At 37.3% G+C, this 17,704-nt stretch overlaps 2 protein-coding genes across 4 annotated transcripts in view; both read left to right on the top strand.

Annotated features, from left to right (window-relative positions):
- The first annotated feature begins 1,055 nt into the window (after positions 1–1,055).
- On the top strand, positions 1,056–15,165 carry LOC105394205 (clavesin-1). Of its 2 annotated transcripts, none has more exons than XM_038118847.2 (5): positions 1,056–1,212; positions 7,766–7,878; positions 12,126–12,317; positions 13,540–13,792; positions 14,030–15,165. In XM_038118847.2, the coding sequence occupies exons 2-5, from the start codon at positions 7,787–7,789 to the stop codon at positions 14,387–14,389; spliced, it is 897 nt and encodes a 298-aa protein (XP_037974775.1). In that variant the 5' UTR covers positions 1,056–1,212; positions 7,766–7,786; the 3' UTR covers positions 14,390–15,165. The 2 variants fall into 2 exon arrangements, with proteins under 2 accessions (XP_037974775.1, XP_037974779.1); XM_038118851.2 differs by lacking the exon at positions 1,056–1,212 and adding an exon at positions 4,551–4,569.
- Positions 15,166–15,614: 449 nt separating this feature from the next.
- LOC105394220 overlaps positions 15,615–17,704 on the top strand; it is a 29,219-nt gene continuing 27,129 nt past the window's right edge. The window contains exon 1 of one of the 2 annotated variants that reach the window (XM_038118431.2): positions 15,615–16,080. In XM_038118431.2, the coding sequence (XP_037974359.2) occupies positions 15,667–16,080 (414 nt within the window). In that variant the 5' untranslated portion in view covers positions 15,615–15,666. Of the gene's footprint in view, positions 16,081–16,948; positions 17,403–17,704 lie in introns of those variants that run through there. The other variant, XM_038118439.2, reaches the window with a different exon arrangement.

Here is a 17,704-nt window from a genome sequence, read left to right as displayed (position 1 = left end):
AAAGAGCCCCCCCTTATCCGAACTATTCCGAACGGAGAGTAATTTGTAAAAATTGACGTTCATCAGAAAATTTTATATTTGTACGATGAATAAAAATTTTTGACTTTGACTTTGACTTTTGACTTTCCTAAATTATTATTGCTTATTTATTTCTTTGATAAGTCTCACTTTTACCTTATTTAACTGTTACAATGTATTAAGAACGAAAGAGACTGCCCCCCCCAACACAGGGTATCCTAGTGGGGGAGCTAGGGATCTTAGTTTTACTAACTTGTACTTTTTTGACTCTAATAAAGAAATTTATTATTATTATTATTATTTATTATTACTAGTTATAAGCAGCTTCATTCTCTAGTTTGTCACGCTGGTAAAGTGGTCCACTGGTGGTGGTTAACACTTACCTAAATATAAATGTACTCATTTATAAAGATACTAGCTGTTCCCGCGCGCTTCGCTTCGCCTTAAAAAGTTTTCCCGTGGGAATTCCGGGATAAAAAGTAGCCTATGTTCTTTCCCAGGGTCTAGACCGTGTGTATACCAAATTTCATTTAAATCCGTTCAGTAGTTTTGGCGTGAAAGAGTAACAGACAGACAGACAGACAGACAGACAGACAGACAGACAGACAGACAGACAGACATAGTAACTTTCGCATTTATAATATTATATATAATATATATATATATATTAGGACATTTAAAAAAATGGTATAAATAGGACCAAAGTAGGTGTACAAGAAAAAAAGCCTAACTACGATAACACAGTACGATCATAGTACTATCTCATGAATGAAACTCTTTTACCAATTACAATAACAATTTCCCACTACGTACCTATTAGCATTTATGTTAATTATGATATTTGTAGCCGTGAGTGGCTGTGTAGTAGCGTATGCAACAGCCATAGCATTGACCTTTTTCATTTTACCGCCAAAACTCATCGAAGCATTGACTGGTATTGGACTGGTATCGTCTTCGGCGCGGCATCCACCTGACTGACCCACCTGATTCGCGGATTCGTATTTAGAAAGTTTATTTTTTTTATTCCGGCACTAAGTTGGACAAGGTTGGGTTGGCCAAGTGGCCAGTCGCGGTTTGTGTGCCAGCGGACCCGCACGTACTGGCCGCAGCCAGTGACCGACATACGCATCCCGCGCTTCCATATTTGAAAACACGTGAATTTGTGTCCGGCAACCCTAAAGGAAATTAAAAAGAGTAAGTTTTTTTTCTAATGTTTGAATTTGAAAATAGAATTGTCATAAAAGCGGTTGAGAAACTTGTCGCAGTGTGCAACTGGTGAAGTGTGGAGGCGCGAGTCGAAGAGTTTTGTTACTTTCGATGCGATTAGAAAACTTTTTGCGGTGTCGCTTTTTATAATATTCCGTTGTGTTGCTTTGTGTAGTTTTTTTTTAACTGAGTATGTACAAGAATATACTTATATATCTCTAACTCTAACTGTAACACACTCATACACATCAATATTTATCATAATAATATCTGCTGTCTGCTGTATTTGATTTCGCAGATTTCAATCTAATGATATAAGCATTTCCTAGTCATTTGAAAATAGAAACTTAGTAATATACCTAAGTGCATAATTACGTATTAAGTATAGAAAGATCGTGTGTTTTGAAATTCGCATTACTTAAGTATAAATAAATTGAGGTTAGCAAATGCTAAAAACAATTAAATAATTAAAGAAAAAAAATCTCATAAACTGACTGGCTATTATTTCTGAAAAATAACACAGAGGATTTTGATTATCCTTTAAGCTTCCGGAAACAGGAACGTCACTTATAAAATCCCACCCTGTATATCCTTTCTGTAATATTATACAGGGTGAGTCTTTCGTAGGTGCATATCCGGAAGTATGTTACAGAGCTCTTCATTCTGAACCACATTTGTTATAATGACCTTGGGATATTATCGAAACAAAAAAAAGTTGTTCAGAATGAAGAGCTCTGTAACATACTTCCGGATATGCACCTACAAAAGAATCACCCTGTATAATGCAGAGTTGACTCAGTTAAGTTTGTAGCGTATTATATTTTCTGATAAGAATCGATATTGGATTCACTTGTGAATCATTAAGACATGCAAATTAGTCGCTGAAACCGACAGTGTCCTCAATTTCTTTAATTATTGCCGATGTAGACATTGTTGCTGCATTGTCTGACTGCTAGCACATGTAATTAATTGTACATAGGTAGATACCTACACAAGGGCAGATATTTAGGTGATAATGAAGAAACAAAACAGTTCAAGTTTGTGTCATACGTAAAGACATTCTTTGTTTTAATATCTAGATAGTACGAGTAGGTAGCTAGTAGGTCTGGGCCACATTTAAAATGTTGTTTCTTACAGTGAACATAATAATAGCGATTACCATTGATGTCACAATCACGCTTGACAGTGTGAAATAATTGTAAAAGATAATAATATTAATAATGGCCCTGTCTTTATCGTGGTGAATCTAAATGTCAGAGTTATTAGTTGTAGGGTTGTTGTGAAGATGAGCCATTTTTAACGTAGGCCAAGGTGGAGTGTCGATAGTATTATGTTCCTTGCGATAAAATGTGTCGAAGGAACAAAAGTAGGCCAATTGGTGAATCAGTTTGTCGTCGACACGATAAGAGGAAGTAGGCCAGTGCAAGTTCAACAGATAGGTATTCCTTTGTGTTGTCATAACTTGTAATTATAACAAAATTGGATAAAAAAAAAAACGGCGGTATGGCTCGCGTCCTATCACGTGAGTGCAAATGTACAGCGAAAAGCGGGTGACTCGCTTACGAGTCACCTCTGACTACCACGTTCGGGGATTACAGTCGTGAGCATATGCATGCATTGCATGCAGGTATTTAAAATCAGCCAATCCGTTTTGGATAAACGATGGCACAAAAGGATAGCATCGCTCAATCATAAAAAAAACTCATATTTTCGTCAGTCGTTAGTTAGTCAAGCTATTATTATCATCATCGCAACCCATCACGTGCCCAAAGCTGGGGCACGGGTTACCTTCCAATGAAGGATGGGTTTCAGGCCTAGTCTACCACACTGGCCTATTAGATTATTATTATATACCCGTAGATAATAAATAGTGAGTCTAAGTACATCCCTAGTGGGCAATGTGTGGAAACATGAAGTAGGGAGCATTCTGAGAAATGCGCCGTGTTTGAGGTCACCGGGGTCAGCGCACAGGAAGACTCGTGCTAACATACTTATTGAAAAACTCATAGAAGGGGATTCGCCTGAGGCCTGAGGTAACTATTGTTGTTGGTGAACTTTGCGGATTGTGTTGGTTAATAGTAAATGAGTACTTAATTACTTATGTATTTGCTAAAATAAAAGTTTTAAAAACTGTCGTTATCTATACCATTTATTAATTGAAGGGGGGCTATAGAAATAAATATTTAGTTATGTATGACTTGTGATTAAGTGGGAACTCTTCGTATCACCTGCCACTAGCCAATGGGTTTTAATAAGAAAAAGTTTGCTCTATAGGTTGCCACTAATAATCTTTTGCTGACCATAATCCTTTCTACTGCGGCTAGAGCGAATCAAACTAATAAAGCGATAATAAGGTTACGCATACACCTATTCCGCGTAACTAACCCACATTACGTTGCGAACACGCTCAGCTGACTCCCGACTCTTAGCTAACCGTGCGGCCGGCCTAAAACTACTTAAATTAGGCTAGATAATTGCCACAATAACACACAATTTAAGTTAAATGCTACACCAGGTTACTCAAATTACATTGTAAGAACTAGATCAGTAGAGGTGACGTTATAGATATTGATACATATATTCCAGGCATTCGTGATGTCATCATTAGCCCAAAAATTTAATTGTTTCCAAAACACGCTTTTCGATGCGATCTACAGGGTGTTGCAAAATTGGTATACCAAGCCGAAACCTACATGTGCAGCATGGTATATCTAAGCCCGAAACTGAAATCAGAATTTGGAAATTCGCGAAAAAAAAAATATTTTCCCATACTAAAAGTCACGTGACCGACGTGAAAGTTTATATGGAAAATTAATTTTTTTTTTCCAGAATTTTCAAATTCTGATTTCAGTTTCGGGCTTAGATATACCATGCTGCACATGTAGGTTTCAGCTTAGTATACCCTTTTTGCAACACCCTGTATAGCTTTCCGCATCCAATCATTACCTTTCGCATGTCGTCACCCCATCTAGCCGGAAGGCGTCGTACGCTGCTCAGGTGGTAGTGAGTCTGTTTTCGGAGCTCGAATCCCAACCAGAGAAAACATTCTTGTGATGAGCGCTTGTGTTTGTCTCTTGTAAGGGGCTCTATCGCGAAGTCAAAACGTGGTAGCATTTACGAAGTAATTTGTATCAAATTCAATACAATTTGAATCCGAAAATCGTTTTCAAAACAAGTTCACGATATGGAGCCTGGTCTGAGTTTATCTATACCATGAAAATGCGACTATAGACTAAACTAATTGTAGTGCATTGTAGTTATCATGCAATTACACTGAAGGGATGCAGGTGGAGCTCGAGCAGTCACGAGACCACCAGTTGCATTCCCTGCCGGGACTTATCGCAGGTACTTACAGTCAGCAAAAACGTATCTGGTGCATTATTAATATGTAACACTGTCTGAATTTGAAAATTTACACAGGTACATTTACGTTACTCGAAACGGGTTTCAGGATTCAAACGGTTTACGACAGGTAAAATTGTTACAATTTATGTGATAACGAATGTCAACCTGAACAAGTAATAACACCGAAAAAATTGCACGAAACTTTGCAATGTAATGTAAACCTTCTTATGTATTTTTATCCAGGAGTATAAAAGTATAATAACATAACCGACCTTTTCGCTTCGTCGTTGTCGGGTAAAAAGTAGGTATTATACAAGTACTTATGTACTTACAGCCTTGTATCATAGAATAACAAGTACAGTAGTATCGTAATTCTATGCTTGTATTCTTGTCCACAAAATTATAATTGTGACTGAATCACTTAAGTTATTAAATCTCTTTTTGAAGTTTATAAAATGACAAATAATACGCATTGTGTTGATGACTATACCTCTACATTGAGCATGTATTAGCATTTATTGTGAAACAGTTCACGACCTATAAACTAGCTTAGATATGCGCTTTGTACAGTTCAGGGAATTGTTTGTATGTTTATATTGTTTTACTAATTTGAATGGCATTAAATCTACAATGTAGCATTGACCTACTCATATAATCGATGAAATAAATAATGAAATGTTAAGAAAGTTTCTTCCTTTCTTTTTGTATGAAATTTATAAATTTTATACTTTCTGGCATTTATTTCGTTCAAGACACATACAAATTAATACTTTGAATGAATCTTGACCAGTTTAATTATTACTTACCAGTTATGTTAATTTCCTAATATCTCGTAACTATACGTAAGACACGCGTCCGAGATCACGTATTAGGCACAAACTTCTGCTCATCTTTAAATCATTTTAATCTTTAAACCTCAGGTATTAAGCTCAAATTGGTCTACAGGCGTATTCCTAGATTATCTAGGTGTGTATTGACTCTGGCATGGAAAGCGAAGTTATTATGTGACTGAGTAAATAAAGGTCTGAACTTCTATTATGTCTTATGTACATTCTACTTCTGGTCTTCCGGAGAATAGTGTGAAGATTATCTTTGGCACCAAAGATATACAAATTTTCGTGATTTGCTTAAAGATCTTGATTAAAGGTGAAATATAGAATCTAGTGAAAAGATATACCTATCTATAATATGCTTATCTCTTGTTAAAATTCCTATTCCATAATTATTATTAGATTGTAAGAATCTCACCAAGAAATTTAATTTAGATTTTAGACATGAAAACGTGTATGCATCTTCAAAGTGTTTACTCTATGTAGAATGTGTAATGATTGAATATTGAGAGCTGGGACCTAGATCCCAGCCACCACGAAACTCCTCCACCCCATAATCGCTTTTTAACCGCGCAGCCACCGCGCACCACTCAGTCACCGTACCGCCACCGCCACCGCTCAGCCACCGTACCGCCACCGCTCAAAGAAAGCGTTGCGTGACTCCCTGGTTGCACAACTCACACACAGTCCCTCGCTACTGGCGGTTCCGCACCGCTGCCCCATGCTGTAACAACGCACGATATATTATCTAGAATTTGGGACCAAAAATGCAACAACTGGTTGAGGATTGCGCAACAGCGATGATTTTCTTTTGTGTCTAATAATGAGGCTAGAATATCAAGTTTTAACTCGCAATTTAGTTAATATTTTAGGTAATAATCCACTGGATGAGTTTTTCGTTGGATTGAACTGACTGGCTGATGTCTGAAACAAGACATCAACAGTCGGTTGACCCGTGAACGTAGCTGTTCAAAATTCCTATACAAAAGAAGTCAACGCGCGCAAAAAAAGAAAGATCAAAACTTTATGTTCTGAATTACATGCTTTTATAGATTTATGCAATGCAAAAGTTCCAATGACATAGCACTTAATAATTACGAGTGTATTTTCTAGTAGACCTAAAAGGAAATGAAAGATTATCGCATTCAAGTATGCAGAGATCTGATGAATAAACATGACTAAAACAGGCCTCTTCCTGCAGCCTCCACACGCATCATCAAATATGTTTCAGAAGAATATCAAATAAATACGTTTGTTGCTAATATAGTCTGATCACTATGCACGCGTATACATGTTGATCAGTCAAAAATGGAACGCCTCACATACGAACAATATGAACTTGGATACTGATCTGGTAGTGGTTGGATGAGGTGGACGATAGTGTGGCTGTCGCCTGTGGGTGCTTGTTAGCTGTTACTTAAGAAATAGGGTTTGATTCTTGAGTTGAGCAACATAGATTCGTGCTCAAATAATAATAATTTATAGTACATAGGTACTACAGACAACTTCTTTAGCTAATGACTAGCATCAGTGAGTTGACTATAATTGTCTAAAATATCGAAGCACAAAATTATTGAATGAATATCCTGAAGCGATTACAATATTATGCGTAAGGTTATGAAGATCATTATCAGATTTTACTTTGTAGATTATTATTTATTAACCCCCGACGAAAAAGAGGGGTTTTATAAGTTTAACGTGTCAGTGTATCTGTATGTATTTATCTGTCTGTGGTAGCGTATCTCTCTAAGTCTAACGGCTAAACCGATTTTAATCGAGCTACGTATGCGACTTTTTGTAGAATTTCGGGGGTGTTTAACGTTGGTTAGGTTATTTTGTCTGTTTAGTTTAGGGGAATAGCTTCAGGTGATCGACAGGCGACGTGCAAAGTATTGGAAAGCATTAGGGTAGCATTGACCGGATGGCGTAGTGGTTAGTGACCCTGACTACTGAGCCGAAGGTCCGGGTTCGATTCCCGGCTGGGGCAGATATTTGTTTAAACACAGATATTTTTGTAAAATGGCGTAAAATGGCAATAGACCCCCCCTTATTACATTGGGACTATTATAACACTAGCGAAAAGTGGGTGCAGCAATGCACCTCTGCCTATCCCGCAAGTGAGTACATTAGTACAAGGTGTGAGTGTTTATATTATATTATTATTTATTATATATTATATTATTCAATAAGACACATAAATGACAATTTTAAGGTAGATAGGCGACAGTATGCATGAAGTACGACATAGTAGAGCCGCAATAGGCTGAATGTTAAGCTAGAGCCCATAGAGCGTTCTTTGAAAAAAAAATGTTTGACCTTGCATTTTGCCGATTAACACTAACATCCACTATTTCCTTTTGTTCCAGCCGGCACCAGCGGGATCCAAGATGGCGGCGACCAAGTACTCGCACCCGTTCATGAGCGGCCTGAAGGCTCTGCCTGAAGGCCACGAGGACGACATCCAGCAGATCAAGGAGTGGTGAGCACCTCCAACACACCTGCCTTGCGAGGAGATTGTGGCCTATCCGCTACCGGGCCACAAGATAACAATTAACAATACAAAACACTTTATTTGCACGAAGAACAAAAATGCAAAACAGGAACTTAAAAATGAAACAGAACAAAGAAACGGTCTTATTGCTTAAAGATATCTCTACCAGAAAACCTTTAAATAAAGGAAAAATTACGAGTAAATCAGTAGAGTTTGGAAACATAAAAATTGGCATGTTCTTCTTGATTTATTGTACAGAAAATAGGCCAATTACACAACACAGGTTTACAAACAGACTTAAATTATTTTCGGATACAAAGACCAATGCAATTTCATTTATGGCCAAATGCAATTTCGATGTATTTATCGTTATCTTTAAAAACGTGAAGCGCCGGCTATATTAGAGGCTCATAAAGCTGACATAGGTACGTACAGTGAGGATGTACTTACCTGATATTCTATTCAACTTCTGTAACCTGCAACTGTAACCTCCTCGTATGTTGTTACACATCCCGGCATCACGTTACAAAACTTCAAGGAAATGTGTAAAATTATGTTGTGTAGGTGTTTATTTACTTATTATACTATCAGTAGGTACCTAAGTGTTACATTACTTACGCGTTCATATATTATCATGTATATCGCATTGATTAGGTATCAAAAATGTTGTTGTTTATAAATAATAATTGCATTTTATTTAATATATGAATGTACATCAAAGTTCGCTCTTTGAATGTATGTAACCATCAAACTAAGATATTGCGATAGGAGTTTTATCATCGTGATATTCACTTAAAGTTTGAATTGATAATGCTGTGAAAATAGATAAAAAATTATGTATTCAGTAATTATAATCACGCATAGGTAAAGAGAAAAAGATAGAGCATAATTTTTATTATTATATATTTTATTATTATTGTAATTTGATTTCCTATTCAGCCATCTGGTAGGTACATTCCATATGGAAGTTTATAAATTTTGCCAATACTTATAAATTTTGTATACTATTGAAGTAACGATTCAGTAGCAAGATTTGCCGACTTTTAGGCCTAATTTCACACCATTCGGTTAGGTTAAAAATACCTCGGTTTGGTTACATGGTGGACCGTTAAGGTTAGTGAGTGTCCCACCATGCTAAATCAAGGGGTTAACTCCCTTGATCGGGTGATAAACTTAATTGCTGCTGTGGGGTTCCGCTAAGACTTGATTAAGACCGGTAACCAGGCAACGGGTTGTTGACTTTTGACACATCTGTCAAGAATTCTAACTAGATGTTATGTGACATAAAAAATGAAGCGAAATACTGTCTGGGTTTTATATACTGTGAAACCGAGATAAAAGTTTTAATTTAATGTCCTAACCTAACTTGGAACCGCAATATAGAAACACAAATTGATGGCCCTACCTGGAAATCTACAACTAAACCACAGAGGTAGATATAAGAAGTTAAACCTAATGACTTAATGAGAACTATTGAATTAAGTGAAAAATCTTCTAACAAAATATTTTAAAATAAGACCTTACTTAGAAATTGATGTGTTATTTGTTGAGTCCTTTCTTTTGCACTGACACGTATTGATTTTCAAAGGGCATGGCGTAATGATATTATTTTCAATAACGGATGTCAAAAAACAACCTCGATAGAAATAGTAACCATGGCAACCTCAAAACCATAAAGTTTGGTTGTTTGAGGTTGTTTGACATTATAGAGACATAGACACCAATTTCAATGAACATGAAACATATGAAAGAATATTGAATGAAGTGTGAGTGAATGATTCACTATGCTTGATTTATGAATGGTCTCTTAGATTTTCGTCATGGGACTCATCCAATTAACAAGGGTATTAATCGTTAAACTGATTGAGACGCGATTGAGACTGTAACTAACAGAATCATGAGAAACCAGGTCTTAACATGCCAGTTTTTTCTGACCATGAATGATAGTAATTTCTCCACAAAGATGAGTCTGTGGTAATTTTGTAAAAATGTGGTTGAACTTGACATACAGAGTAAAAATTCGCAAAGCAAGTACTCACACCCCAATATGGGCATTCATAATCAATAAAGAAACAGGAGATGGACTTACATAATGAGGTACTTCCGAATAAAAATATTGTAAGTACGTTTCGTTGACGTTTTTGTTTTTTTTAACAGTTATCGGCGCAAATTTATATAAAAAAATGTTTGCCGGTAAAACCTTTGTTTATTCATAGATTTTCCGTTTTCCAAACATTATTTAAAAATAATATTTAGCTCAGTCAAGCTCTTTTGTATACGAATGTGTAGAAACTATAAAACTAGTGTCAACATTAACGCACGACGCAACACCTATATAAGTACTTTTCTTAGTATATAAGCTCTTACAGACCTTCACCTAGAAACAAGAGTCTAGCTTGTAGAATATAAGGAATAAATTTATCAATTCAATCAAGTTTCTATAACTTCATTCCTATGTATAGGCTCAGTTTCACACATGAATCTACCTGAGCATGAACTTAAGATCTACTTAAAGTTAATTCAGCCAATCACATACTGAAACTATACTTATGGATAGATAGAAACATACATAAAATAAACTTACATAACTTAAATACTAAAACATATGTACAAAAATGGCGGTCTTATCGCTTAAAGCGATTTGACTTATGTTGATGTTCTAAGCTGATGGTTGACTAAATATAAACTTACTTACATACATAGGGTATATGATAGCTATATAATTATCTAAGAGTACTTATATAAAAAGATAATGGTAAAAGAACATAAGAAATCTACCAGAGGTGCCTCTGATATAAAAATTCCAAGTTATTTTATATACATACGCGAACTATCAAACAATCCTATTAATTTGTATAATTAACATAGTATTTTTGGCTGTCGGGCTCTATATGGATATTGGTCGACAGGATTGCGGATCTAACCAATACTCAATGAAACGAGTTAGCGTTCACTTTTATTGATAGCGAAGTTAACAATCATAAAATACGAATAAATTAGCTACATCTTTAAATATTCGTAATTGTAATTTTGGTATAAATGTGTAACTTTATAGACCTATATCTACATTTTTCATCGAATATTCCTGCTTATAGATATAGTTTATTTATAAATTTCATGATACAGACATGTCTTTCCCTAGTTACTGTAGTCGCTAGTGTACCTAGTCATCATAGCAAAGCCTAGGTCTTACCAGCAGTTAAATGAACCGCAACCAGAGATTATACCTAGTTACAGGTCTCTAGGAGAACTATTCTGTACCGAATAGGCGGTCTAGATGCGTACCTAGATTGATTTTACAGAGCCATTGATTTGAAAATATATTTAAACTACAAATGATGCGGAGAGAACCAGTTTCTAAACGTGGTTTAAATTATTTAGGTTAGTTGAAGTCCATTCTAAGTCTCGCTTGTACTTACGAGTATAGTACTAAAACTATATATTACTATAAAATTGATTATCGTTCGAATTTTTATACCCCCTGTCTTGAACTCAAACATTGAGCTTTAGAAATGCAGCTTTCACCCAGAATAAGTTCCTGAGATAATCTTTAGAGATGAACAGTTAGTTGCAAAATCTCTCCGTACTTATTACACTAGATACGTGTCAAGAATCTCTGATGCTAGTGAATGCAAAACTACCGCTAAATAACTACCTACGTGTTTCTATCAAACTAGGTACTTACTGACTTCTTGATCCGTAGGAAATTCAATCTTATTTTATTATTACGGGACTCAGGGGCACTCAGGCACATTTTTTTTTGTAAACTTAATTTAAGTTTTGTAATAATTTTCTTTGTAAAATTATATATTCTGTCCGATCAGGAAACTGTTATAATTAAAATAATGATTTTTATTATTATTATTTTATTATATTCAAAGAGAACGCTGAACTATTCTATATTATTATGTTCATATGTCTTTAAGAAACTTACAAGAGAATAATGATACGCCTATGGTTTCCTATTACACAACTATTAGTACAACTTAATTTTTACCTATACAGCTACAATAACGCATTAGTGTATACATAATTATAATAATGGACCCTTTTTACTTATAGAGGTTTTAAAAGCGCTTATACAGCCCTTGCACAGCATCACTATACAACTGTGAGTGTCGTATACATAAACTAAAATACAGCTTGTGTACAGCCTGTGGTGCTTGGCAAGTGTGTACGATTTAGATACCTATCTACATTTTGAAAAAATCTAAACCCTCTCTCTCTCTCTCCAGGATGAAGGGCCAGCCGCACCTCCCCTACATCTCGGACGAGTTCATCGTCCTCTTCCTGCACTCCAACTACTACAAGGTGAAAGAGACGAAAGACACCATCGAGTGCTATTTCACTCTACGGACGAACACGCCCGATCTGTTCTCCAATAGAGACCCGCTGTCGCCGAAGAATAAGGCTATTCTGGACATCGCGTGAGTCTATTTTTTTTACTAAAGACTAACCCCCTTATTCATAGAAAAGTTCATGGACGCTTTTGCTAATGAACTGTTTTGTCACTCTCTGTCAAAGATCAAATTGTTCTCTGTCAGAGAGTGACAGAACAGTTTAGTAGCTAAAGTCTTCACTAACTTTTTTATGAATAAGGGGGTAAGGGGTAACCCCCGAATTCAAAAAGCTTTTTGACACTTTTTTTGAGCTTTTTGACAATTTGACGTTGTGAATAACAAATTTCAAGTTTTAGACTAACATAAACAGTTGAAATTCGTGTTTCAAAGTCATATGTAAACCTTCTCCAAACTTACAATACGGTCTACTTCGTAATTTCGTGGTAAATCACATTTTATAAGTTGTTAAATGTCGGCTTGAATTGGTCAAGTGTCGACCAAACCGAGTCTGAACATTATTTTAGTACCAAAAAATTGCTATTGTAGCTAAACTAGCTTTCTAGATCTGTCTGCCAGATTTACCTGGCGGATAAAACTGCTCGTGTATGTTACCAATACGCACAGATGTATCTGTCAGAAGTGCTTTTTTGTAACATAACGGCTAATCCACCTATACAAGTATACACTATAAAGCTATGATATTTTGGGGACGATTATCAGGAGGAAGCGCTATTTAAATGAACTTGTAACAAATTTGTTAAAAAAAATACAGGTAGTTAAGTACTTTTGGTGTTATTAAATATTAACTTATTATGTTTTAAAACATAATTACCTTTTGACGAACGACCTTCTATTCTTACAAAATTATTGCATTTTCATGATGAATTTAAAATTACAAATTATCGTTTTTTTATATTGAATGCAACTGCAAGGTGTTGAACCCTCTTTGTTTCGTCGACGTACCTACTTGCTCAGTGACTAATGAAAATGTAAACAATACGTTAATTTTTCAGTCCATGTTTTCAATTTAAAGGCTTTTTAACAATGGCGCTACTACGATTATTAAAAATTTACAAATTACAAGGTACCTTAAAATTACTATAATTGATAATTTATTCTATGTGACTAAATGTATGCTATGATACTAAACATAAGTAGCTGTACATGTACAATAGAATACAACATTATATTCCCAAACCATTAAAAAACAAAACAGAACCAAACTCGCCAGAATCCGCCATTACAAACTTTCCCCAACGCATCAACCGCCCAACAAAAACAATGCTTTAACTTTTCCAATATCTTGCAGAAACATGGTGGCGTTCCCTGACAAGACATCCGAGGGTTTCCACGTGCTTCTCTACCGGCTGTCGGACTTCGACTACAGTAAACTGAACTTCGCCGACGCCGTCAGAGTGTTCTGCATGTTTAATGACGTGAAGTTGTCTGAGGATCGCCTGTCGGACGGCTACATCGTCATCTTTGACATGAAAGGATGCAGTCTCGGCCATCTCACCCGGGTCACGCTGCCGGCGCTCCGGGCCTTCATGAACTATATCCAGGTGAGTGTGTAATGATGAGTTTCCTAGTTGAAACGCAAAAAAACTTCAACCATCAATTTGGCGCCCAACGTGGTCTTGGCACCCAACAAGGTCTTGGCGCCCAACATGGTTTTGGCGCCCAATATGGGACTTCAAAATAATACTGTTATCGGTTGTTTAGTGATTAGTGCAATATATATGAAAACGTTGATTTAAAAATAATGTCTTTAAACCCCTTTTTTCTCTATTTAATTACAGAACGCCCACCCATGCCGCCTGAAGAAGATCCACGTGGTCCACACCGTCTCCTTCATCAACCAGGTGATGTGTCTGGTGAAGCCGCTCATCCACTCCAACCTGCTCAACCTCCTCAACTTCTCCTCAGAAGGCCCCGCCTCCGTAGTCGACCCCCAAGTCCTGCCCGAAGACTACGGCGGCCCGGCGCCTCCAGTGAAACAACTGCACGCGGAACAAAGGAAAAATATGGAGGAGAACTACAGGGATTGGCTGATAGAGACCGAGACCTTCAAGACGGATGAGAAGAAGAGGGTGAAGAAGCCCAGCAGAGGCATGTTCGCGTCCCTCACTAGCAGCTTCAAAAGCCTCGACATTGACTGATTCTTGACGTCGGGTTATACTGTTTTGTTGCGGGAATTAATAAGCATCTCATTCTACTTTCTGCTGAATTTTTGTGTATGGTATGACAGAGTTCGCTTAGGTCTATCCGGACGTAGGCGACATCTATGTGCGATCCTCAGTGAAGTACCTAGCATTTTTCACAAACGCCAGTGATGCCAGGCAATAGCCAGTGATAATTAGAATATCATTGAGGAAAGCGCGAACCTTTAGATAAATAAAAGAGGATTGAGATGGTTTCAATAATTTCCCGCATCAGAAAGCATAGGTTTTTTAAAAGTCTTTAATGATTGTGTGACTTACTTAATTTTCTTAATTTCAGAGTTAAATTTGGAATTGTTTTTAACGTTTTTATTCCCTTTTTGAATACTTTTATAAATCTTTTACTGTTTTTTAAACCATGTACCTTACCTGTTATTATTAATAATATATTTTTCGAATGTTGTTGAAGATTCAGACATGTTGTTTGATCTTAAATTGTATATAGTACGGCTCTCAGGGTGATTTTTATAATGTTTCTGAGTGTAATATAATTTCAAACTTCCTAGTGATAGCGTAGAGTTACCATGTTATATAAATGTATAATTATGTTTAATCCTGACGCAATTTGTACATAAGACACGAGTTATGTAATGTAAAGCATGGAACAATTTTAGATTAGGAAAGCTACGCTTTAAAATATTATAATTAGATTATTTTTGTATATTGTTGACTGATATTTTAGAAACTATCTTATAAAGTCTTCTTTGTATCACCAATTTTGTTTTGATTGTACCTATGTTTGTCAATATTATTCTTTTAATATATTAAATATTGGTAATATACTGTTGCTACACCAAATTTTGTACCTAATAAAGAATCTTATTATTCATACTATTGATGTTTATTCATATAAATTGCAGTAACGTATATAATATTTTAAACACGTAGGTAAGTACAAGTACCTAATAAACAAACAGCAGGACGTACGAAATTATTCATATTCGATTTAACGATATACAAAATAGATTTCCAATCTTACTACTCATAGAATAAACTAGTTCGGATAGATTCAGAATATCAGAATATTAAATAGCAGAGGGAATATAAATTTAATTAATAAACCCAATCTAAACTTATCAGGAAATAATATCTCAATGATAACTGTTTAGTTAGCGTAGCAATAGCAATATGAAAGTGATTGGTGATTCGTCAGACATAGAGTACGCATAACAAAATAAACATCTGAAAATACCCAGCAACTAATAAAAAAATACAAAATGAAATTTCCATCGTGTGAAATAATTACAAACATTCTATTTTGCGAATTTAAAAGTGAAGACTCATTGTCAAGCGCTGCTACCGTCCCAAGTGAATGGGTAGCTAAATTAGAAAACATAAATATTAATGTTATATCCAACAATGCATTAGATTTGAATGCCAAATCCGTGTCTGTCCAGACAGAAGATAAACAAATGAACGATGAAAGTGATGGAACAAAAATTAATGAAACGAACAGGGAAAGTGCCAGTGATATCGTTATGAAATATTTTAACAAAACAAATTATAGTGTCGATGGTGGAGACTTGCGACCAGTTCCTGAGGACGATGATGTGGTGGTGATCAAAGTCAAAAGTAAAATATATCAAAATGACAGCAGTGACGAAGATGGGGGAAATTGTTCTCGGGAAAAAGTATGTAGCTATTTATAACTCTACAGTCAACTAAAGGGATAAGTATATAAGTATACCTGTATAGGAAACACCTTAATCCTTAAACTATAATAGGTAGATAAGCTATAGGTACTTTAAGAATAGTTTATAGATGATGATTATAATATTAGGTACATTTCGTGTCAGAGAATCTTAAAATTTAACCCGCTTATTCATAAAAAAGTTAGTGAGATTGAACTGTTTTGTCCCTCTCTGTCAAAGAACAATTTGTTCTCCGTCAAAGAGTGACAAAACAGTTCAATAGCTAAAGCGTCCACTAATTTTTTTATGAATAAGGGGGTATGTGTTTACGCTAAGAGGGGTTATACACTATACAGTATCTCTATTTCTTACTGTACCTACGATAACTACCACCCATATTGTCTTGTTTTTAGCGTTGCCCGAGTATGATCTTTAATGGAAGTTGACCAGTATGACAAGTAAGTACATTCACCTGTACAAGCGAAAATTCCAGACAGTACTTATATACCTAATATAGTAATATTGATAATTACCAGCCAACATAAATGTTGTAAGGATAATATTTATTGTGCTATGAAATTGCCACACTCCAAACTGATAATGTCAGAACACCTACGCTCATAATTGACCTTTACGACTGAAGGAAATTTACGACTGAAACAGATGAGCAGAACTTAGTGATTACGTGTGGGGGATCAATTGATCGCGCCGTGCAGCGCCACGGCCCGTTATGAAGCAGACAATCGGTCAGTCATGAGACAGATTAACGTTTGGGGTTCGTCCCGGTGACGTTGATGTTGAGACAATAAAGTAGCGTGAGCGTGGGGCGGGGGCGGGCGGCGGCGCTGGGCGGCGGGGCGCGGGCGGGGGCGGCCATTGAGAGCGGCGCGGCGGCGCGCGCGGTGACGTCACGCCCGCGCCGCGCATGCGCCCGACTATCGAGCGGCATGTGCCCATCGCAGCCGGCCGAACACTCCGCCCGCAATCATCACACTTTTTTATTTTCCCTCCGCGCGTAGTGGCCGTTGTGACTACCCAGTAGTGACCGTAGCCGTGGTGGTGGACGTTCAGTGCAGCCGCGCCGCGCCGCGCCGCCCCAGCGATCGAATCCAACATGGCTGCGGCGGGCAGCGCGCGCCCGCCCTTGCTCCCAGCGCCGAGCGCGGTTTGTTCGTGAACAGTCTGTGTGCGGTTATATAAATGTTACTCGAACTGTCCGCGGAGTGGCTACAAGTCGGAGCTACAGAAGACGGCCGCAGCCGGGCGCGCGCCCCGAGACGCCCCGACGCCCAGCGTGACGCGCGCCCCCAGCCAGCCCTGTCGTGAGTACCAGCCCCTGTCTGCTGCTAGCCTGGTGTCCGCCCGCGTGGCGGTTCCTCAGTAGGAGCCGCGGCAGGCGCGGTCTAGAGCGCGGCCCTATAGTCAATGAGTGGAAGCGTTATCGATCCGGCCGCTATCCCTCGGGCGGGTGAGATTGCTTAAACATATTTCCTGTGTGAATAAAAAGTAGTGTGAGATTAGATTCGGCTAATGTGAATATAACGAGGGTCGGTGGTGGGTGGTTCCCGCGGCGGCCGCGCGGCGCCACCGTCCACAACAGTGCCTCGGAGGAGCACTCGACTCC

This window comes from Plutella xylostella, chromosome 16 (assembly GCF_932276165.1).
Source record: "Plutella xylostella chromosome 16, ilPluXylo3.1, whole genome shotgun sequence".
Classification (NCBI taxonomy): Eukaryota; Metazoa; Arthropoda; class Insecta; order Lepidoptera; family Plutellidae; genus Plutella; species Plutella xylostella.
The sequence above is the reverse complement of the archived record's forward strand: the minus strand, read 5'-3'. Positions and strand labels throughout refer to the sequence as shown.

Excerpts from the sequence above, each read along its gene's own strand:
- LOC105394205 (XM_038118847.2), top strand. The coding sequence starts at position 7,787 with ATGGCGGCGACCAAGTACTCGCACCCGTTCATGAGCGGCCTGAAGGCT. Across the intron at positions 7,879-12,125 it reads ATCCAGCAGATCAAGGAGTG|GATGAAGGGCCAGCCGCACC; the intron begins GTGAGCACCTCC and ends CTCTCTCTCCAG. Across the intron at positions 13,793-14,029 it reads CCTTCATGAACTATATCCAG|AACGCCCACCCATGCCGCCT; the intron begins GTGAGTGTGTAA and ends ATTTAATTACAG.